This window comes from Colias philodice, chromosome 31 (assembly GCF_061535455.1).
Source record: "Colias philodice isolate Cphi_HAF_F1 chromosome 31, ilColPhil1 Martin Lab GWU primary, whole genome shotgun sequence".
Taxonomy (NCBI): domain Eukaryota; kingdom Metazoa; phylum Arthropoda; class Insecta; order Lepidoptera; family Pieridae; genus Colias; species Colias philodice.
The window spans coordinates 1,558,969-1,583,927 of record NC_143116.1 but is presented as its reverse complement, the minus strand read 5'-3'; the positions used below and the strand labels follow the sequence as shown (position 1 = coordinate 1,583,927).

Sequence of the window (24,959 nt, the reverse complement as noted above, 5' to 3'; positions counted from 1 at the left end):
ACTTTTTTCGCAAGATTCCAGTTACCACAATCGACGCGACCTTGAAATTTGACCTCAGCACACCCAAAGAAGTACTTCAATAATATTAATACACTACTAGCGGTCCGCCCGTGGTACATATTTTGCAATAAAAGGTAGCCTATGTTCTTTCTCAGGGTGTAAAGACTAAAGATTGTCTGTGCCGTGCCAAATTCCATCAAAATCGGTCTAGTAGTTTATGCGTGAAAACCATACATACATAATTACAAACCTTTCCTCTTTATAATAGACTAGCTTTCCGCCTGCGGCTTCGCCCGCGTTTTCAAAAAAAACCCGCATAGTTCCCGTTCCCGTGGGATTTCCGGGATAAAACCTAGCCTATGTCACTCAGAAATGATGTAGCTTTCCAACAGTGAAAGAATTTTTCAAATCTGCCAAGTAGTTTCGGAGCCTATTCAATTCATACAAACAAACAAACAAACAAAAAATCAAACCTTTCCTCTTTATAATATTTGTATAGAAGTATAGATACAGTGAAACACAAACAAGAAAGTTAGGGTTTTAATAAAACAAATACATTTTTAAAATGCCTGTATTTACAAATTACAATTATAACCTTACATATTATTTACAACAATATACTAATAAAATTATGATCAATGCGAAAACCTTACATGTGCATTTTAATATTAAAAAGCTGTTTTAAATTGTTTGGGGCCCCAAAACTTTATAAGGCCCTGCTTAATTTTTAGAAAAATGAATTGACAGCATCATACATCAGAAACAATGTAATTCAAGTTAAAGTGATAATTAAAATACAATAAAAGGATGAGAATGATTTTCTTACATTTATTAAAATGAAAATAATATAACTTAGTATTGTATACAAGAATAAATATGTATAGCATTCTTAACGCAATAGTAACAAGTTTCATATGAATGTTTACTGTTAATATATTATTATGAACTGTGTATACTTTTTACTATACAATAGTTGAAAGGCCCTATCTCTAGGCCTCTTCAATCATTGTCGCGGAAGAATTCCAACAAATACCCGCGGCCCCATCATTAAAGCGGCTCGACGGAACACAGTGGGGTTTTAGTCGGTAAGAATCCGACATAACCCACGGCTCCTTCCCCGGGGGCCGTGGGTATCTTTGGAAGATTTCCCCACTATAAAAAAAAAAAAAAAAAAAAAAAGGCCTCTTCAATCATTACAATAGTTGTAAATGCAAAAGTAACTTTTTAATCAACGGTTACAATGAATCTGCAACTCATAATTCAAATTTGAGGGCCTTTATGTAACCCATTCAGTAAGTATAAATTCTTTGAAAACAACAATTCCTTATATCAGTGCCTACACGAAGCAGGGCCTCAAAATTAACAAAGAGATGCTTTTCCACCAATAATATGCGAGGAATGTGTTTGTAAAGAACCAATCATATCGCTTCATTTAACTTGAAGTGTTTAGCGTTTGAAGCGATACTGTTGGTTATTTACAAACACATTCCTCGCCACACATCCTCGCACATTGATGGAAAATCATCTAAAACAGGGGCCCCAAACCAGGACCCCAAACTAGGGCCTCAAACCAGGGCCCCAAACTAGGGCCTCTAACCGTCAGCCGGCGGTTGCCAGGTAACGGCGCGCATTTTCCTATTAATCTCTAACAAAATGAGCTGGCATCTCGCTATTTGTGACGGCCGTAACTGTGGCGTGGGGTCCCTAGTTCGTTCCGTTTGTTGCGGGGACCTTTTGGCCCTGCGTAGGGCCCTGCGGCGACGGGCCCTGGCTGTTGCTGTAAAAAACATATTTTAATTTAATATAAACATTATCTTTAAAATTGTTAATTGATTTTAAAGACTCACTCATTATACAAAATAATACTTATCCGATGTTTGCAACAAATCATGATATATTTACAAAAATGAAACATTATATTCACTTAATATAGCTTGCTGACTGTTGTATAATAATTTAAAACTAATAAGAAAATATTAAAGGAATAATTCCAATGAAAAATCATTGATTATCTATACTAATATTATAAAGCTGAAGAGTTTGTTTGTATGTTTATTTGTTTGAACGCGCTAATCTTAGGAACTACTGGTCCGATTTGAAAAATTATTTCGGTGTTAGATAGCCCATTTATCGAAGGCGACTATATATACGCTATATTTATAGGCTATATATCATCACGCTAAGACCAACAGGAGCGGATCAATACGGGTGAAACCGCGGAGCACAGCTAGTTTATAATAATTATGTCTCACCTGACTCATTTTTATCCTTATTTTTAAATTCATCGTCGAGCGAACGTTTCTTCGGAGACTGAAATCAGAAAGAAAGAATTATTACAATTACAAGCTACTTATTAATTTAAATAAGTAAAAATTTATTAATTAAAACTAAAAAACACGCATAAACTCGTGAAATTATTGTATGTGTCACCGATCCTTGATAAGTGTACAAAGTTTCATACTATTTCAATCGCGGATGTTTGCACTCGGAATTTGGATATAAAATATTTCCTATGAGCCTATACCAAATTCATCAAAATCGGTCTAGCAGTTTAGGTATGAACACATACATTTTTAATTAAGTTTTAAATTTTGTTCCTTGTGCCAATTAACAATGTCTTACACCTAATCTTGTGTGTAAATAAGCGTATAAAACAAAGTCGCTTTCTCTGTACTATTGTTTGCTTAAACCTTTAAAACCACGCAACAGATTTTGATGCGGTTTTTTTAATATATAGAGTGATTCAAGAGGAATGTTTTAGTACATATATAATTTATTGGACAAAGAGGGCGAAGCCGCGGGCGGTAAGCTAGTCAAATACTGTGACTGCACAGTAAGCATATATTTGCCAGCACTTAACCTGACCATCTTTTAGCCTTATGGGGGAAGCTTACACATATAAAAATTTACTAAAATAATGCACAAATTGTCCCTACTACGCCACTTTTTGTCCAAATATTTTGCCAGCACTATACCAGTTTTCGACCGCCTCCTTGGTACAGTGGTTGACGCGTGAGCGTAGAACCGAGGGGTCCTGGGTTCGATTCCCGGTGGAGACGAAGAAAAAAAAATGTCTCGGTCTGGCAGGACACAGAAGGCTGATCACCTTCTTGTCCCTAAAGAAAATCGATCAGTGAAACAGATGTATGAATAATGCATCTGCCCCTTACCCCACTATGGGGACACGGGACTTCACTTATACCAGTTTTAATAAAAATATCGAACAAAATATAATGTTTGTCACCATACCTTCCGTTTCTGTTTCTGATAATGTTGCGCATCATAAAACTGTGGCTGCGCTCGTTTGATCCTCCCTGTTCGTCGTCTTATATCCTCTACAGCTGGTAGCGAGTCCGCGCCTCGACGGGCTGCGAAAAACGTATGCCCGCACTTACAGGACTTTGATGCAACTGCCACCTGTAATATTTAATTAAAAGATGAAAAAAACCGGCCAAGTCCGAGTCAGACTCGCGCACAAACGGTTCCATAATATACAAGTAAATATTCTGTGAAAATTTGAAGTGTCTACCTTTTACCGTGATTGAAATTGAGCAAATAATAGGAAAAAACATGTTTACTGTATGAGGAGTGAGGACCCTCCCTTAATATATTTGTTAAAATTTTTAGTATTTGTTGTTATAGCAGTAACAGAAATACATCATTTGTGAAAATTTCAGCTATCTAGCTATCACGGTTTATGAGATATAGCCTGGAGACACACAGACAGACAGATGACGTAGTAATATCCTGTTTTGCTCTTTGGAACCTTAAAAAGTGTAAATATTAACTAGAAAATACAACTGCAATATAAATGTTTCATTGCCTGAACACATAAGACTACTTATTAACATTACAAAATGCTGAATCTCATGGTTTTACACGCGTAAATGAATTTTTCCTTTTAACCCTAAACTTCCTAATCCTTAATCTTCTTTCTTATATATAAAAATGAATCGCAAAATGTGTTGGTAAGCGCATAACTTGAGAACGGCTGAACTGATTTCGATAATTCTTTTTTTATTATATTACTTGAAGTACGAGGATGGTTCTTATGTAGAGAAAACGTAAATATGTACCACGGGCGAAGCCGGGGCGGACCGCTAGTTTTACATAATTATTATGGGAATAGGATGTCCGACAGGCTTTTAGATATATTTTTAAATATCATATTGATACAAGTAAGAATGCATTTGCAATATGGGATAGTATTTTGTTTTTTAAATATGATCCTTAGGTAATTAAAATCCTTTATTTTTTATAATATAGTTAATTTATTAGCCAAATGATTTAATTAATTATCTATTTCATTAGTTAATTACATTTTCATATCATTGCTTATATCGTGATTGCAATATATATTATGTTTATGTTGCTTATCTACAAAAAATTGTTTTTTTATAAAATTCATGTTTTTAAATATATGTTTTAAAAATGTCAATTCCATGTCGATCCAAGCGATAATTATTATTATTACTTGAAGTCATAAATTAACAAGCATCAGGGAATAAAAAAGTGAATTTCTCAATTTCTCATCACACACACATTGTAAAAAATATTACCTGTAATTCGCATTTGGGGCAGCTTTTTGCTATCATCTTATTTTTACCCATTTTCGCCTCCACATAATACGTTTTTATATTAATGATTTCAATTATTAAACTATATTGTGCATTCCTTTTCAGTTTTATGTGAACAGTAAAAAACTATAAGTTACTTTATAATGAGATTTACTGATTTCAAAGGATTTTCTGAAAAAGTAAAACACAAGGGCCAAGGCCAAATAAATCAGATTGTGACTAGACATGGGTAGGTAATGCGTGTAATAGTACAAAAGTAACATCACTTTGACACGTAATGCAACATCACGCATTACGCATCAGTTACAAACATCACTCGCATCACTCACTTTTTTTTATTTTGTTTTACATTTGCTTGCGTTCATTATAATTATTAACAAACAACATAAAGTACGTGGCCAAGTATGAAGGAAAATCAACTACATTTTTTAAATATTTACTTAAATTGTAATTTTACGATATGTAATAACTAATAAGTATTGCAGGTATTATTGCTATTTTTCAATATGATCTGTAATACTTCACATATCACCATTAATATAATATAAACCTCAGATATAAACATTATAATATTATTAATGTCATCATTTCATTAAAAATCGATCGGGTAATGTGTGATGTTACGGAGTAATATCACTTCCGTGGAAGAGATGCGTGATGTTGCATTACTATTTGACGTACTGTTTTGCGCATGTCTAATTGTGACCCATTTGTGACCGTAGAGTGAGAATGAACTATGGTTATATGGTTCATTCTCACTCTACGTTTGTGACCAATCAAATGATTAGCAGTGTTGCCAACTTTTTTTTTCGAACCCACATATTGGAGCCTCGTGGCTCACCAGAAATCTTAGATCATTAATTAGTAATGGATGGAGTACGCTGGCAAATGTTCTAACTAAACTTTCTGCTGATTTTGGTGCGGGGAGGGTAACTCACACTATTGAAACACAATCACACATTCACAAAAATAATTTGTGTCACGAAAGTCGTAAAAATTTACGACCTATTAAGCGATGAGTTTTTAAATTCAACTCTATCCCTAAGTTCATAAAGATTAAATTTGTATTTCATTTCACGTTGTCTCGTGGGGAGTGCGGTTCAATATCGCGTTCTAAATTCAACTTTATAACTTACTTTATAAAGATTAAATTAAATTTGTATTTCTTTAAAAGATAGTCTCGTAAGGAATGCGGTTCATTATCGCGTTTTAAATTCAACTTTATCTCCTAGTTCATAAAGATTAAATTTGTATATTTTCTTTCCATGATAGTCTCGTGGGGCCGCATCAATGATCGAGTAAACATGACTCGATTATTTGTCTTGATCATATCGCTAAACGATACATCGACGATTATTAGAAATTGCATTTAATTAGAAATGTACGTTAAAAAAATAAAAAAATATACACAAATGAAAGGTTATTCCATCTTTTTTAATATTAGACATGTTTGAATTGCTTCTGCAAGACTTGACAGTGCAAAACGGAATTTTTAGCGGAGCACTCGCAGACGTCCTTTCGATGTTTTACGAATACGCAGAGTGTTTGTAATCGATTACGCAAGTAGTTTTTATGAAAGCATAAGATTTTTCGACTCGAATAATCTTATACCTCGGCAAAAGGGGAAACGCCTGCGAGTGTTATCCATTACTTAATGATCTAAGCCAGAAATCCAATAAAGTAATCGGTCTTTAAAACCACCAGAAAAAACACTAAAAAATATCCAGAGACGTAAATATTCAGTGCCCGTTGGCGAATTTTTTGCGAGTTATTTGTAAATAACAACAATTTTGAACTAAGTAATTTTTATTTTATTACACATTTAAAGATCATCTTCAGAAGAATCTGCTTCTTCTAGAGTTTCAGTATGTGAAGAATAGATTTCTGTGAAAGAAATTTTTGTGTGTATTGTGGTTTGGGCATATTTAATGTAAAACCATATTACTTCACAAAATTAATTAAAATACGACAAGCTAGAAGCTACCGGCGTTGCCAATACCGACTGACAATTATTGTTTTTGTACACAAATACAGAATAAACATATTATAACCTTTTGAATCAAATCATACTTTATATCAATAGTAATAAAGTCTATAATCAAAAATATTCAAGAAATAGACAAACAATTTTCGGGGAATTCCCGAATGTTCGTTCTGTTACCAACATGACACAAAATCATACCCTTGTTTCACATAGTTCAAGTCGTTCTTTTTGAGTATTTATGTAAATCTTACTAGTGGTTGAATGTCGTACCTTACCACTAATTGAACTCATCTAAACCACTAGGAAAATCCACTAGCCACTAAAACCAATATTTGTCCGCTAAATGGGGGAGCTAAACCACCAGATCTAGTGGAAATTCCACTGAGTTGGCAACACTGATGATTAGGCTTGTTGAAAAAATATCGATACATCGATATTATTTTTTCAATATATCGATATTTTTGAGCGATATTTAATAGTGCGATATATCGATGTATCGATATAAAATTCTTAGTATCGAAAAGGTATAAAAACCGATATTTTTTTCAGACCAATAAACATTTATAAGTTTTAAGATTAAAAAATCCCAAAAAGAAAATACTTTTTTTTTACTAACATCTTTTAATGCCTCCTCTACACTACTCGCGAAGTTGAACGAGGTTAGACGAATAGAATAATGTAGAGAGGCAGTTCGGCTTACTTCGTCCAACTTTACCTCGCCTCGGCCGACTTCCGTTTGCTGTCGGTTTTTGCGCCCGAGTCAAAGGGCACGAAGTTACCCCGAAGTGCGTTCTGAATATGAACGTATGCGCTCGACGCATACGAGTATACGAGTGTGTAGTGTAGCACCGCGGACTTCAGTCAACTTCGGCCGAGTACTTCGCTGAGGAACTTCGCGAGTAGTATAGAGGAGGCATAACAAATTATATTTTATGTATTTTTTGTTTTTGGTCGACTTGATTTGCTGTTTTATAGTTTGGTTTTTAAGTTGGCAACTCTGTAAGTCAATTTCAATTTCAACTGCCCGTCCGTATTATTACCCGTAGAAATGTAAGATGATTGAATTAGATTAGACCAAATATATAAATTTTTAGAGCACGAATATTCTCTGTCAAATCATACCGATATATCGATATTTTTTAATAAAAATATCAATATCGATATTGATATTTTCAAAAAACATCGATACGATATATATCGATACTTATTGCATTTTCGACATCCCTACTGCGAGCGCTCGCGGCGGGAACGTCGTGTTGTTCCCACCTGTGCCTACTGTTCCCACTTGGTTGTTCGCACTCTATAGATAGTATATAATATACTCTAAGGACGCAACACAAAATTAAAAAAAAAAGTAGTCTAAGAGCTGTGTGCATGTTCACACTTCACGTCATTAGAAAATTTGGACATGAGGAATGGCCGATTGCTTTTACCAAGCCTAAAATAAACCAGTCCTTCCGCGAAGAGATTGTGTATCAGGATTTGACTATAATATATTATATGTAGAGAATTCGCATTTTTAAGTTATAAAAATAAAATACCCAAAAGAATAAGTAGACAGAGAGGGTTGCAAATAAAACAGTGTAATAGTGTTTTACAATAATTTAATATTCCAATAACTAAATATCATATCATTAAGATACTATAAATAATTCCTTATTACTCAAAATCATTGAGAATTTTCTTGTCTAGCTGAATTTCAATACTGCTCTTATTTTCACTTGCTGTAGGTACCTATATCTCCCTTACTGGATAACAAAGTTTCAGAATGCTTCATCCTCACATGATCCCTTTTAGCTTTATTTGTGAAATATTTCAAGTGACAGTATGGACACTGAAATATTTTCCCATCCATATGAAGCTCTTGATGTTTCAACAATCTATCTTTATCTTTTACAAATACAAAACAGATGTTACAGCATAACTGCCCACTTTTATGCCTGTTCTCATGGCTATTCATTGATTTAGATATGTGAGTTTTGTATGGACACAATTTGCAAGTATATCTATCTTCAGAATGTTTTGTTAACCTGTGATTTGTTAGTTCACCGTTATTATAACCTGACCAACCGCAAACATCGCACGTAAAATCTTTGCGGCCAGCATGCCTACTCATGTGGCGTTTAAGACCACCCTTCCGGAGAGAAATCTTGCATACAGGACATTGTATTATTGGGTCTTCGTGAACTTGGGCTATGTGCTTCTTGAACTGATACTTGTCTCGAAATATTTTCTCACATTTGTTGCACTTTTCCTGTCCTTGTGACGAAATATTATGCTTGTTATCCTGGTGGAACACTAATGACGACATTTTCTTAAAACTATGGGGACAATATGTAGCATGTGTAGTGTTGCTCATTAGTGTGGTTGCGGACATGTCTTACCATACTGAATGATATCTTTGTTGTATATGAACATACCTTACATGTAAATACTCTATTTTTACCAACACCTTCTATGTGCATCCATTTCTCATCAATTCTATGGCAAATTTTCTGAGACTTATGCCTGTTCAATGATGTCAATGCTTTAAAAATCTTTTTACAGTTTGGACAAATCAGTTTACTTGGCAAGTGCACTTTTTTCCAATGTTCTGCCATTTTAAACTTGCTTTTAAATACTTCTCCACAGTCATCACATTCAAATCTAGTCACTTCACATTTCTTCTTAGCCTGATGCCTGTGCAAGGTGTTTGCTGCTTTAGAAACAACATTACCCTTGTTGCAAGTTAAAACCTCACCCTCATTAGATGATGGACATTCAGTTATACATTCATAAGTATCATATTCTAAGACATTAGAATTAAGCAAGGGTTTTATATCTATCATTGGTTCATTGTTACTATTATAATTTTCCGACAATTCATTGTCATTACTTTCTTCTTTGAAAATGCATACTGTAATATCATTTTTTGGTAGGCCGTAATCTTCTCTTAATTTATTATCAGATTGTATACATTTCTCTCTAAAATTAACTGCAGTCTCCAATTCGTCATAACATTTCAAACACATAGAGAAAGGGAAGCCATCATTCTCTTTTATTTCAATATTTGTTATGGAATTTATGTATTTAAATACTCTTAGGGTGCACTCACACACATCAGTCACCGTCAAGTCACCGATGACTGATCGGTGACGGTTTGTGTACGTATCCACAAACACCAGTCACCGTCATGTTGTCCGTCAGTCACGTCGCCGGTTTGACTGAATCATTGAACACATACATCAGGTTAGTGAGTGATTAGACGTGTGTCACGCTAGAGAACATGTAGCAATTGACGGTAGCACGACGCTGACTGAACTGAGACGTGACGGCACCGGGTGAGTGGGGATAAAAGTATGATACATGTATGGAAAGATTATTTGACGTGCCTGACCGGGGACGTCACTGATAGATTTCGTGCCGGCGACTGTCGTGTGGGAACAGAGTCATACTAGAACTATTGATACATATTTTTTTTTAATCCTGTCCGGTGACGTGCCGTGACGGTGACTGATGTGTGTGAGTGCACCCTTAGACCTTTAAAAGTATCTGTAAGTGATACTTTATACTTTCCTTCTAAAGATTCTAAGCAGATACGGCAGATATTATCCATAGTACAATATTTAATAGTAAATTATTGTAGTATACTTCTCAAATTAGAAGAAGTTCAGGCTCGCCGGTATAATTATCCACGATTTGAAACTTGCCACTTGGTGATTTTTCTGAGAAAAGTTCATATATTTGGAGTGTACAATTATTGGTTCTAAAATTTCAAGTTGCGGTCAATGATGCTGTCACTTGTCAAGAGTGTCACAATAAAGAGCCCATTCACAGTACGATTTATTCCTGCAGAATTTTGCAATTGTTGTAGTCAAGAATTTGTTGAATAAAATTTATTTTTGTGCTATAGCATAATTTTTTTTTTAACTGAGGCTTCAAGATACAAAAAAAAATGTTGTATAATAACTCAAGTTTAGCTTATTCACAAATGTCATATTTTTAATACTAGCAATAAATTTTGAAGAAAGTATAGATGGACAAGTTTGGTATCAACATCGAGTTAACGAAATAATATTCCAATTATTATTATTTTTTTAACTTTCTTACAGTGGAATAGTGAATAAATCGATAAGAATTTAATGACGCAATTCGCCATAAATAAAAATCCATTCGAAGCAATAAAAATTGATCATTACTAACAAATCGTGAATTTATTAATTAAAATATGTTATTACAGAACGTAAAAATGAATAGAAGTTTGCAATTGTGTACAATTTCTACAGTGTTATGACTGAACAATCAGAAGATAAGAATACAGAAACTATTTCAAATGATATACCAAAAATTGAAATGCCTCCACCTACATCGACTAAAGTCGTGAAAAGGTTTTATAATATTTATTTAATTTTTTTTCAGCCAATAGAATCATTTTTTTTAATAGATAACGCTCAGTCTGATAAATATTATTACCTACATTATCAAGTTGTTAGTAGGTATAATAATTTAACTACGTATTAAAATAAAATACCGGTAATAACACAGTTATGTAAATAGATAGGCGACAATAATAATTATTGTAGGTATTTTGTTTCGGTCATGATTCATGATGATTATTTACGTTCTTATCGCATCAAATAATAAATACAAATTTTTTGTTTGTAGTCAGATGATTTCCATTAGAATTAGAATATAGGCGACATAGACATTGGCATAAGGGTGCTCATACACTAGTACATTATAAAACCGGTTACTCACCTACGTATGCAGCAGGGGCAATATTGGATTTGTACCCTAAATTGGCTCCTTAATTGTGATGTGTATAGGCATGCAGGGGCAATTTAGAGATCATCTGAAATTGCTCCGACCGCTGATCAACCGAGATTGTTCCAATATTGCCCCTGCGGCAGATACGTGATTAGCTGGCTTAACAGATCATCGAACTCTCTAATGTGAGTATTTGCCTTTGCATTTGGAAGCATTTGCCGTTTTTACACTGTGTTCGATGTTTTGTTACAGTCTTAGGGTGCATTTACACAATCACAGTATAGCGACGCGAATAACGAACGCGCATCGTAAAGGATACTCTCGCTACTTGTCTTGAGACTCGCGTATTCATGTTAAGAGCGATTTTTCGGACGTAATCTAAAGGGAATACTAATGTGTAGGCTGTAGACAGTGGTTTGCGTCGACACTTTTTCAATGATTAAATGATTGAATGATTTTTTTTTAATTAAAAAAAACTTTAAATTAATGTTTGGTCGAGTCAAGAGGTGAATAGCGATCACGAAGCTGTAATTGCACCATAAAGGAAACTACCCACTACAACGTATCATACTGTTATTGTAATATACGGCTTTTATAGTGGGCTTAGTAGAGCATATTATCATGTTGCTTTCCGATTCTGATACTATAATATTAGGGTCATAATATACGTTATAGTCGGTAGAGAACATTAGGCCTATAATTGTCTGTACTCTTTTATTAATTGGTGATAAAGCTCGTAAAAGTAGCTCGATCTGTGTGGTCGCCTTCGAGGTAAAGGGTGGCACATGCGTACTACTCGATACATTATTTACCCTCGACCTTAGAATACATGTATAAACGTACGTAGAAGCGGTATATGTGAGCAAATTAGCAGTTAAAGCCGTTCGCATTAGATAAAGATTACTATCTTACTTATATTTAAACTATTAGCCGAAAAGAGTTAGTAACATATCCGACTAAACTCATCCAAGCTAAATTTACTGACTTCAAACGGAATGTGTTTTTACGCGTAGATAATATGCCGTTTCTACCTCAGTATATATGAATGTATTCTAAGCCCTCGACCACCTAAAGCGATTCTATGCAATTTAACTAAGAAAATGATCGGCTCTGCGCCAAATGACGTCATAGCTGTTAATTAAAACCAACTAGAGAGCTAAGTTAAGTAGTTAACGTTTGTATTCAAATTTCATTTAGGTAAGAGAAGAATGTAACCGTAAAATCGTAATTTCAAATTACATTTAGGTACATTTTGGTGGTAGTCCTTTTCTTAGATCGCTTCTTATCTAACCTTCTTCGAAACAAATGCGTTCTATACTTGTGAGAATATTTTGATGTGGCAACACCTAACACCTTACTTCCACAGACTTATTGCAGACAAACATGCATGCGTAGCGTGTAACCAAGCCTTCGCCCAACTGAGAAGACTAAAATACCACATCCGATCCAACCACTACAACCTCAAATCGAAGATACCGATCTTCTTTAAGAAAAACGTCAACGACGTTTGGTTCGAAAGAGTTTCGAATACAGATAATATAGCGGAAATGACCAAGGTCACAGAGTATAAATTGTTAGTTCGGAAAACAGAATTCAATGAAACAATAGTTAATGATGAGACAGAAGATGTTGATGTTTCGGATTTATATCCTATTGAATATAAAAAAGAGAAGATAGAATGCAATGAATGTAATATAGTTATAACGAGGAAGGATTATAAAAAGCACTTTAAAAAGAATCACTAATGAAATAAGCCTAGAATTCGTATAATTATACATGAAGGAATACTGAAGACGCAAAGGGCGAATCACAAGAATAACTTTACGATCGAAAAGATGACTAAATAATAGTCTTTTAACTTATGCAGTTACATAACATAATAACTAACAAATTCAATCGGGATACCAGATGAAACTGCAATAAATAATATCACAATCGTTTTATGAAAGTATTTATAGGTATATTTATTTGATAATTTTAATAAAAATACGTTATCGTAACCAAAAATTTCTGATCTTAGGAGTAAAAGTGACTCGGATTAAAAAAAGAGCGTGTACGCCGAGTACACGTGTCAGAAGTGAAACTTCTTTGGCAAGATTCAAAAATACCAAAACTCTCGTATACTCTCAACGCGCCTAGGTTTCACTTATAAATACGATCTCATGTAATTTTAAAGGAATGAAAGAGACAGGAAGTAAAGAATATTTGCTGCCTCTTTTATTTCTTATAATAAATTTATCTACTAACGTAAAATGTTTGTTGTTTATTAAGTAAGCATTAAATTTTAATAATGTAGCGTCAGTATTGGAAATGATTATTGGAAAATTAATAGCTTAAATAAATTGCTCAATGTAAGCGAAAGTATTATTAACATTGTAGAAATTATTATACCAAAACGTCACATTAAGAGCAATATTGTTTATATGCGTAAAATGTTATTATGAAGGGTAGTTATGAAAATGTAGTTCCAAAAATATTGGCTATTTATCTACTAAGTAGAGAATGCTTTAAGATTATACATAGAATAGGAAAGTGAGTTCCTAGATATATAGAGAGACTAGGAAGATTGCGGTATCCTATCTCTACTGAGTTTTTTTAGTTCTTTATGTTCTTTCGCAGAGCAAGCGAAGGGGTAGATTGGCCACCTGATGTTAAGTAGTAACATAAGCACTCGTTGACTGGTAGTGTTACAGGCAATGGTATTGTAAGTAAAAAGGTGTAGATAAGTTACCAACACAACATTCGATCGTCAAAAACGGCTCACTAACGCACACATGATTAGACGTCAAAGTGAGATGGCATGATTCAACTATCATGAGCGAAAAGGAGACAACTGAATTAAAATTATTTACCCACATTTCGACGTGCACTGCCCGAGTGCTAATAGCATATTTACACGTTTTTACTTGTAATATCACTAGTGATTTGTCGGCTATTTAATGACAATAATCATTCATCATTTTGGATAGATTTGACTGTTGCATGAGTAGCGTGAAATAGATAGGATACCGCGGACTTCCGTCTCGTTATAAACGTAGGTTTCCAGGCTTAAAGGCTAAGAGTGTATGGTCCACAGACATGTATCAAGATAGACTAAGCGAGTGTATGTACTTCCCGTGTCCAAACTAAGTTTATGAAACTTACTTGACGCTGGCCTACACTCAGTCCGCGCTTGCAGTTCGCCAAGGAAAGACGTGAAGCTGAATAAAGTAAAATGCCGAATTGCGCCGTTATAAACTGTAGAAACTCCACAGCTGTGAGTTAGCATAGATGAGACCGAGTTAGCATAGATGTTTCCTTCCACCGGTAAGTAATTTTCTAATCAGAATATGCACTATTTATTTTAAAATCAAATAAAGAATAACTGTGGAAAACGATCGTGACAAACACGGATACCAAATCATACGAAATGATTCGGAATACATTGCGGCTTTTACTTGGCACGGTAAAGATCGCGTCGTATGATAACAAGCAATGAATAGCGTCTTCTCATTTTTCTGTTCTCATTTTTCTGTCCAATTTTGTGGTTAGTGATGTTCATTTGATGCAACAGTTCTCGATTCTAATCGATTTTATAATCGAACAGAAAAATGATAATTTGAAGGAGCAATTTTTCAGAAAAAAAGGCATAGATTTTTTTTGTCATTTAATACGACTTGACCTAGAACTTTTAAGTATTTTAATACAAAGGTACTAAAAATAAATATTATGACATGGACGCCATTAGTTAAAGTGTCATCTTGGGAGTTTTTTAAGAAAACTCCTTATTGCTGACTATGTTTGTTTTTTCAGTTTTCCAAGTAACCCGAACATAAAAGGAAAATGGATCGATGCAACGGGACATAAAGATTGATTGATTGACAGTTTCATTACTTTCTTTCGATGGCCTCTCTAGTACGTAGTACATGGTAACTCAATGGGCATATGTAAGAAAAAGCTAAAACACATTAGTTTACTTGTTAGAATATTAAAAGGTTTATAACTTTATTTTATCATCCCTCTGTCTAAGGTAATTATCATTTTTCTGTCTTGAATCGATTTAGTTATCGATTACGATTCATTTATTTGACTACCTCTTAGACATAGATCTAGTTTGATCTGATTTCTTTCGATTTACTTCGATGGGATAGGACGATACTAGAATCGCCGCGCGAGTGGCGGCCTAATCGATTTAGCGTAAAATGAAATTAACATCACTAAAAAGCGCTCGTGACGTCATAACGCGTCAAGGTCAGTACAAAAAATATGACACGCTTGGTTTTCATACAGATCGCGGTACTTGCGTTGTCTACTTAAATATACATGTCTGTGGTATGGTCCCTCTACACGATGGGCAGCGTTGGGCGAGTAGAGGCTATCACTATTAATGGTATATAATTAATAAAGTATATAGGGCTTAAATGTCTATGATAGCCGTCATTGTAGATATTTTTACATAATCGCCGTAATGGCGGCAAACATCAACGATCATTTGTTGGGCCAACACTGCCCATTGTGTAGAGGGGCCATTACAGCTTATATTTTGTGTATATAAACATACACAATAAATTTTGCAATTGCATATCATATATTTGTAATCAATGCACCTGTTTGTACGTAATTGAAAATACCTTTTGTACATTTTTTAAATAAAAATATGATCATGTAGGGTCGGTTTAAAACGGACTTTAAAATATTATCAAATAATATTGATTATTTTAGTTACTTATAATATAATTTATAATTATTTTTATAACACATGACAAGAAATTATAAACGGTGAATTTACATTAAACGGTCGAATGCTCGTTCTAACCCCACTATGTCGAATTCATTTAGCGTAAATAGGAAAAAATCTAATACTGAACAACACTGAATACGAGTTACGTTTACACCAAAAGATCACGAAAGAATGCTCTTTTTTTTTTTTTTTTTTTTTTGTGTCGTGTCTCTCAATGTTAGCCAGAAGGGCTTCTACATTTTAACGCGGACGCGGGGGTGAACTGAAGGTTCACCCTGGTAGCGACATGCACAAGGGCGTCCCCCCTTGACGGGGACCACGAACCTCGGCTTGAGCTGTCGCTTGAGTGGAGGAGGCCAGAAGGGCCCTAATCGGACGGGGAGAATGCTCTTGCTCTAGCTCGTTTAATGTAAGTGCACCGTAACAAAAACTTTTTTCTGTCATTCGCACTTGCCAGTTTTATTCAAACTTTTGTGGCGGTTTTAACCAATGACTGTTAAATTATTTTAATTATAAGCTTTTTAAGCTGATGTGATTCTTAAATTACACTATTATTATGTATACTAGCGGTCCGCCCCGGCTTCGCCCGTGGTACATATTTACGTTTTCTCTACATAAAAACCATCCTCGTACTTCAAGGAATATAATAAAAAAAGAATTATCGAAATCGGTTCAGCCGTTCTCGAGTTATGCGCTTACCAACAAATTTTGCGATTCATTTTTATATTTATAAGAAGATTATACAGTATTATTATTAATAAGCAATTATTTTATTTGTTATCACTGTGTCAATATATCACTTTTTAATTGAATAAAAGGTTTTAAAAATATATTAAGGTCTTTTATTTCTCTCCTACCAATCTATACGAGTAGTATACCGAGTAAAAAGTAGCCTAAGTGAATCTCCAGACTCTAATTTCTATCTCTGTTATACTTTTTTTTCCAAAATGATCAATTAAACATCGATTAAATCAAAGACGTGTCGTTATTTAGTCTTATTTCTTGCAAAATGAACATTTACGTTCAATAAAACAACTACACTCGCAATTGTCTAAAGCAAAAGTCTGCCCAAACCTATATAAGGCAGAGTTCTCTAATGAGTGATGCGATAAACTTTGAACATTAACGCAATGAAATAAGGTGCAAATTTGAATGAATGTTTATTACAACGCTGCTTGGACATTAATTATTGACGACCTTTTAATATGCGATTGTGGCTGTTTGTTTGTACTGTTGACTTTGTTTAAAGAATACTCAAATGAAAATAAAATAAATTGTAGAATAGCGCAGTGAGTAAAAATAAAATTCAATATTGTTATCTATACAATTTAATGTAAACATAAAATATTTACGATGCAATATAATTTAATGTAAAAATGTGTAAAACGGCTTGTATTTCTCTAAGTAAGTTTATAATATTCTTATTCGTGATGTTGCTGGCTTTACTAAATAAATAATATTATTAGTAAATTCAAGAAGCATACAGATAATGATTTGTAACCTGTGTTTGTAACACAATTCTTTGTCTTCAAATCTTTTTGACACATAAAATGCCTTTATAGATAAGATTTTCAGTGGGAGCCATTAAAAGTTGATCCAACAAAGTATTTTTAATTTTCAGGATTAATTTCCCTGTATTATATGATCCAGGATATATCGCTAGTATCTACGCAAAATGATACTCTAAAAATTGACAAATTCATTGAAAAAGTCCTGCTATCAAGTAAATTTAATAAAGTGGCTGAAATGATCGCTGAGAAAACAATAGAAGGAATAATGAAATTGCAAAATAATGCGTTTAACAAAGACACCACTCAAAAAACAGAAAATACAAAACAAAATAACGATGTCAATAAAATACGCAGAGATAGTTTTACATTAATTAGTAAAGAGCATGAAAATAATGTTAATTCTAATTCCTTAAGCGATTTGACATTACAATATAAGAAACTTATTGGCATAGTTGGCAATATCAAAAAAGATCCTGCAAAATTAGAAGTTTGGAATGAAAATGAAACTACAACAGAGACCAAAGACAATTTTGCGTATTCCATAGCAAAAACAGAAGATAATCTTGGTAAAGATGTAACTGCAAAAGATGATAATCCAGAAATAACAATGAATGAAACAGAAGAAAAGCAAAACGATTCCGATGAAAGTGACAGCGGTGACGTCATAGAAGATGAAGAATCACATGAAGCCAAAAAAATAACAGAAAAAGAAATTCGCACTGACGCAACGACACCTGAAGATATATTTTCTAGCAAGCAAAAGGATCTACATGGAAAAAAGACAGTAAGAGAAGAAGGGGATAAAATGTTTGTTTTTCAATCTTCCTCCGAATACGAGGAGTATCATGAAAAAGTGAATGATGTTTTAAAAAGCGGACGTTGATTTGTAAATATAAAAAATTAATGAATTATTTTTTTAAACGAGTTATCATCATAACTACAGAAATATAACGTAGCTCAAAAAAGCAAAATTACAAAATCTACGATAAAGTTAAGATTTTTTAAAGAAACACACATTGCACTAGTTCCAATTTCATTTCGATTTTACAAAAACTAGCTGCACTTCGCGGTTTCACCCGCGTGGCTAAGCTCCTGTTAATCTAAGCGTAATGATATACAGCCTATAGCCTTCCTCGATAAATGGGCTATCTAACACCGAAAGAACTTTTCAAATCGGACCAGTAGTTCTTGAGATGAGCGCGTTCAAACAAACAATATCTTCAGCTTTATAATATTAGTATAGACTACGACCGGTATCGATAAATCATCATCTATACTAATTTGTTTGAACGCGCTAATCTCAAGAACTACTGGTCCGATTTGAAAAATTCTTTCGATGCTGGATAGCCCATTTATCAAGGAAGGCTATAAGCTATACATATATCATCGCGCTAAGACCAACAGGAGCGGAGCAATGCGGGTAAAACCGCGGAGCGCAGCTAGTCAGGTATATAAATTAATCCTATCCTACTAATATTACAAATGCGAAAGTTAGTGAGGATGGATGTGTATGTGTATGTTTGTTACTCTTTCACGCAAATACTACTGAACCGATTACAATGTAATTTAGCACATATAGAGGGTAACTTGGATTAACACATAGGGTAGGTTTTATCCCGGAAATCCCATGGGAACAGGAACTATACGGGTTTTTCTTTGAAAACGCGGGCGGAAAGCTAGTTAAACATAAAACCGTGAAATAAAATCGTCATAAACAAGCCAGTTTGTGCATTAACTGTAATCTTTATTTACCTGCTTTAAGCAAATTTAAATTCAGTAGTCCGTCTGTACGATGGTCGATGCTGGATTTTAAATCTAACATTTTAGAGTAAGTAGACAATTATTATAAAGGAAAATTACTTGTGTGCTAACACACTTCTAACGCAGTAATACCACATCCCCCTTCCATTTCCTTTTTATTTATTTATTTATTTATTTATGATAAGGTACCTTACAGCTAGTGATACAATTTTTGAGATGAATAAATACTAAGCTACGCCAATTAAAAGGTACACCGATAGGTAGTAAAAATAATATACCTACGTATGTGAACAAAGACTAGTATTTAAGAATTTTACAAATGATAAGAGAAAATATTTTAATTTCTGATATTTATTTTAATTTTTTTAAGAAGAAAATTTTTTATTATAAATGTCCGGGAGCCTATGGAGCGGTGACATTTTTAGATAATTAATTAGTTGATGTAGCCGGCACGTGGAATAGGCGTGTATGGCGAGTAGGTACGCTGTGTGGGTACAAGAAACTTTATATTTTCCAACGCTGTGGAATAGTCAAACTTGTTGTTCACGATATCGTATAACAACATAATGTCTATTATATCTCTCCTATCCTCCAAAGTATTTAACCCATAATGTGAGCAAGCCTGTTCATAATTCAACGAATAATGTTTTGTTTTATAATTCATTTTGTTCACAAATATTTTTTGTATTGCTTCCAATCTTTTAATGTGACATTTATATTGCGTCGCCAGATCACACTTGCAAATTCGAGAACACTACGTACGTAGGCAAAATATAGAACTTTCAAGCAAGTAATGTCGTTAAATGGATCAGCTTGTCGCAAGATGAAACCAAGATTTTTGTAGGCTTTATGAACAATAAAATCCACGTGTGTATGATATGTATGCTTTTGAACGTCAGCAATGCAATATACAATGAAGACAGCGCCGTAATAAGCTTGATTCTGTCTTTCATTTGCACAATTTGTATATAAACAAACAATAAAAACATTTGTTTATAAACAAACAATAAAAAAGACGTGTGGCAAAGCTATTGCATAGCATGCCTTCAAGCCACACCTCCGAGCCCGTCGGAGTGGGGAGCGTGAGGTTTTTTCGTTACGGAATTTCTCGATTCGGTCCCCGCGCTCAAGGCACGCGATAGAAGCTATGCAATAGCTTAAAAAGTAATATACCTACTATAATTGTCTTCTACTTTCCCTGTTTACAAATCCAATCCCTAAGGTTTCAGAACGGTGCATGGTATGCCCTGTGGTAGATGCAGCACATTGTTACGTACGCTTCGGTACGAACATAGTAACGTCCAAAATAACTAGATTTCATGTTAAAATGAAGACATCTCTCCATTGACTGCGCCAAAGAGAATACAAATCCGTATGTATTACTTTACTCTTTGATACAAATACTAGTATAAACTGCGCAAATTGAATAATTATGAGTGGGAGCCATGTGGGAGCCGTTATAAATGGTGACAAGAGGGTAGTAAATAATAATTGCTATAAACTTAAATTGACCAATAAACCCATTAGAAGACAAAAATGAATAAAATCTTTACAATTTATTTCAGTAGATAATTTTTGATCACATAAAATATATTATATTTGATTCATATTACACTTATATTAAAAAAAAGTCATCATAAAATAATCTGTAGGTACATAACGACTTTCCAAAAAAAATTAATAAATATTCAACTGTTGTTGTACATCTTGTACATCAACATGGTTGTAAATTAAAGTTATTAAAGAGCTATTTTTTAATTACCACCTAATTACGTCTAGCGTCATGGTAAAAAGTCCCAATTTTGTTAAAACGATCCTAACTATATTCCAAAAGACATGTAGTTCATTCAAATATCACTCAATAATATGACGTAAACAATTTTTTGTTGACCCACACTTTTGAATTTTCGTGCGACCTGCAAAGTTTTTAATATTTTTATGAATTGAATATTAAATATTAACGATCTATTAGTTTAAAGTGTTCAGTGTCACCAATTTATAAATTTAAAAAATGTCGATTCCGTTATTGCGACGTCCAAAACAAGTTGAAAAGAACGTTGAAAAGAACAATAACACTATTTCTATAGAAACAGAAGATTACATGATACTAACTTTGAAGAACGGTAAAAAACTCGTTGTATCATCCGACTCCTATCACGGGATCATAACTTGTAGTAATATTTATAAATGTGTGATTTGTAACGACGAATTTAATTTGGCTAAAGTTGACAAGGAAAATCATAAGAGATCTCATAATCACAAGCAATTGATGATCTTGTACCCACATAAAGAGGATTTTGCTGAGAATTTGATACGCCAGGTACCTAGAGATTGTTCTTGTAAAGCACATAACTTTTTGTAGTCTGTTGCACAAAACTCGAAAACTTTTCATATGAAAAAATATAGTTTTTTTGAGTAGGTAGGTAGTTCAAAAGTTCCGATCGCATTACTGGATTTTTTTCAGTATGATTTCTTATTTTGTGTACTATCTATATACATGAAAAGCAGGCAAAACTTGAGTTAAACGAAAATTTGATTTTATTTAATATACTTACAAATTTTTATCTGTTTTAGTTGCAAATAAACTTTAATTTTCTTCAGTTTTTTTCACCTAGTACTTAGTAGCTTGCCACTTTATTGCCCAGAAAAAAACAATATTACATGATTTTTACTTGTTATTATGCCTCCCATACATTAAACATGAATATATAAAAAAGCTAATATGAAGTTATAGATATTTTCATAGATCTGTATCAATATGTTTGTATGTTGCCTGGAAGAGATCACTATTTAGTGATAAGGTCGCCCTCTGTGCTAGTTTAGCTATAAGTTTTTGTTTTAAGTAATTTGTATTATTAACTAGCCTAATAAAGTGTAATAAATAAACAAAATATGTTACATAATATAATCACTTTCTTATAATATGCCTATTTTTACAGATAGAAAGTGACATATGCTATTGCACTATATGCAATGTGGTCGTACCAACGCGCACCTTGATGAGACACCTCTCAGCAGAGGGACATATAGCAGAACTGAAGAAAGCCAAATTACGGTCATTTACATATCAACCGTTAGAATGAGTTGTGCGGGACGCAACTACATCTTTTACGGTTTCTGAATTGAGTATTTGTTGAACATCTCAAGTAAGAATGTCTCAAAACATATTTTGATTGCACTTTATTGTCACTCTAGCTGCGCTCCGCGGTTTCACCCGCGTGGCTCTGCTTATGTTGGTCTTAGCATAAATGATATATAGAATATAGGCTTACTCGATAAATGGGCTATCCAACACCGAAAGAATTTTTCAAATAGGACCAGTAGTTCTTGAGATTAGCGCGTTCAAACAAACAAATTCTTTAACTTTATAATATTAGTATAGATTATTTAAAAAAAATAAATAAAATGGTACCAGAAAGATGTAGCGCACATACATCTTCTTTCTTTCTTTTTCAAGATTTTCTAGTATGTCACATAAGCTTAGTCAAACCTAAAAAAACAATTCTCAATTCAGAAACTGTGTTTGTCATAATATAAATAATGGTGCTAAATCAGTATCTTCTTTAGTTATAAATAATAGTATAATTTCATCATTTTACTCCAATAATGTTTTGTTGTACTTGAAATTAGGAGACAAACGGACAAAAACTTATGTGAGATGATAATAATAATAAGGGCATTTCTCTGCAACTTGATGTCAAGCGCTCATTTTGCGTGAGAGAGGGGGTGGGGGAAACCAGCTAAAACTGAAACCACCCGAGCTTCTTATGTGAGATGATATTCAAAATTAAACTTCAGCTGAAACTATTGCTTTGAAAATATTTATAAATGTTAAAAAAAAATAAATATTAATAACTTACTTTTATAAGAAATCAAATTTTGTTTAAATCAGTTGAGAAGTTTACTATTTTATTATTACGTTCAGGATATGCTTAAGGCACTAATGTAAAGTATTTCATATTTTAAAAATAAAGTTATCTTCCCATTTCCCATTAAAGACTGAATAAAAATTTATTAAATATTGTTGTAAAAGATTCAAATCATATTAATGTAAGCATAATTGTTACTATATCTAGTTTTTGTGTAAGGGCGGCCAAACACGGACCGCTTCAAGCAGTTGAGATTGACGGCTTGAAGCCGCGACCCCGCAGTGAACTATAGACATTCATTCACTGCCGTACACATGACTTCTCAATTAAGAGCCGTCGTGACCACTTCAAACTGTCAACTACGCGGTTTGTAACGACAGCTCAAGCAGTCAACGACCGACTGCTCGAGCAGTCTGTGTATGTCGCTCAGCCGTTAACTGCTCGAGCTGCCAGTGTACGGCCGCTCTAAATAGAACTTAAAAGGATTGTTTTTGTAAGAAATGATTTTAAATGAGTAAATATATGAGATCTAACTTTAGTGAGGAGAGATCATTGCATTAGGATGTTTAAACGATTGTTATAACTTAAAATCAATTTGATATTATTTCAACTAGTAATACCAAGAAACAAAATAAAAAAATATTCTTTCAAAACTATCTGTTGTAGTTTTTATTCTATCTATTGTATCAAACCTTCAAGGCAATATTATAAATTACCACATGATTTTGAGCTCAATCATAATCTTATGGAATAAGATGTGTTTGTAAATTATTAAATAAAATAATTACCATTAGTTACAATTCATAACCACACAACTAAGCAAAATTATGCATTTTTTTCTTGCAAATTTAATGTTTATAAATAAAAATCAAGAATTTCTAAAACTATCATTTATTTATTTACGCTTTTTAGTTTTCCTTTTCAACTTTTTCTTGCTGTTCGTTAGTTTCGCGATTTTTCTCTTATGAAGCCACACAGGATACTGTCCGTTTTGATCTTTCAATGTTTTTGTGCTGAATACTCGTTTTTCACCTTTTTCATCGGCAACCTCAACCTTTTCGTCATCCGAACTCATTTCGACGTCTGGGTTTTCCTCGGGTTCCGGTTCCTTTTTATTTTTTTTCTTCTTGTCTTTTTTCAACTGGGCAGCATCGAAATATATTACTTGGTCAGATTCCATAACCTCATTTTCTGTAACTTTTTCTTCCTCTTTAACACCAAGCATTTTCTTCAATCTGGCTAATTCTTTCACTGCGTAACGTTCGCGTTTGATCGCACGGCATTTTCGCTTCCATTTACTGCGTATAGATTTCGCCATGGTGTTTACAATTTAGTTTTATTCAGATCTTGGAAAATAACACTCGTGTTTATCAAAACGCATGTTCAAAAGAAAACATCAAACTTCAAAGTTTGGCAACGTCAAAATCAAAGTCCACATGAAAGTGACAGGTGACACATTATTGCCATAATTAATAATCCCTGTTCGAATAAATACAGATAAAACATTATAGAAATACCTTACAAATACATTTAATTATTTTACCAAAAATAACGTCACATTGATTTAAGAGTTATCGAAAAAGAATAACAACTCCATTTGGAACGGAATAAACATTTATACTTTTTTTAACAATTATTTAAACATAAGTAATTTCTTGTATTACTTTAATTATTTAAATACGATTATTTCCTTCTGTTTAACTCATAATATGCCAATTTTAACCATTTAAGATACATAAGTCACCATTATTACAGCACACATTTGTTCATTTGATTTGTTCACACCTGTGG

The 24,959-nt window shown here is 33.5% G+C and overlaps 4 protein-coding genes across 5 annotated transcripts; 2 read left to right on the top strand and 2 right to left on the bottom strand.

The window, feature by feature from the left end:
• Positions 1-557: 557 nt before the first annotated feature.
• Positions 558-4,791, bottom strand: LOC149475053 (uncharacterized). The gene is made up of 5 exons (XM_089713949.1): positions 4,560-4,791; positions 3,250-3,417; positions 2,253-2,310; positions 1,183-1,777; positions 558-995 (listed from the first exon to the last, which is right to left on the bottom strand). The coding sequence occupies exons 1-4, from the start codon at positions 4,608-4,610 to the stop codon at positions 1,593-1,595; spliced, it is 462 nt and encodes a 153-aa protein (XP_089570075.1). The 5' UTR covers positions 4,611-4,791; the 3' UTR covers positions 558-995; positions 1,183-1,592.
• A 5,795-nt stretch (positions 4,792-10,586) lies between these two features.
• On the top strand, positions 10,587-13,906 carry LOC149475052 (uncharacterized). The gene is made up of 2 exons (XM_089713965.1): positions 10,587-10,928; positions 12,674-13,906. The coding sequence occupies exons 1-2, from the start codon at positions 10,831-10,833 to the stop codon at positions 13,050-13,052; spliced, it is 477 nt and encodes a 158-aa protein (XP_089570091.1). The 5' UTR covers positions 10,587-10,830; the 3' UTR covers positions 13,053-13,906.
• Positions 13,907-21,071: 7,165 nt separating this feature from the next.
• Positions 21,072-22,705, top strand: LOC149475051 (uncharacterized). Of its 2 annotated transcripts, XR_016318148.1 has the most exons (3): positions 21,072-21,619; positions 22,239-22,506; positions 22,543-22,705. XR_016318148.1 is itself a non-coding variant. In XM_089713956.1 (2 exons), exons 1-2 carry the CDS (start codon positions 21,311-21,313, stop codon positions 22,380-22,382), a joined length of 453 nt encoding a protein of 150 aa, XP_089570082.1. In that variant the 5' UTR covers positions 21,072-21,310; the 3' UTR covers positions 22,383-22,705. The 2 variants fall into 2 exon arrangements, 1 of the variants encoding a protein (XP_089570082.1); XM_089713956.1 differs by having other exon boundaries at positions 22,239-22,705.
• A 1,338-nt stretch (positions 22,706-24,043) lies between these two features.
• On the bottom strand, positions 24,044-24,580 carry LOC149475050 (protein LLP homolog). Its single transcript, XM_089713958.1, has one exon. The coding sequence runs from the start codon at positions 24,484-24,486 to the stop codon at positions 24,064-24,066; it is 423 nt and encodes a 140-aa protein (XP_089570084.1). The 5' UTR covers positions 24,487-24,580; the 3' UTR covers positions 24,044-24,063.
• Between the last annotated feature and the right edge of the window lie 379 nt (positions 24,581-24,959).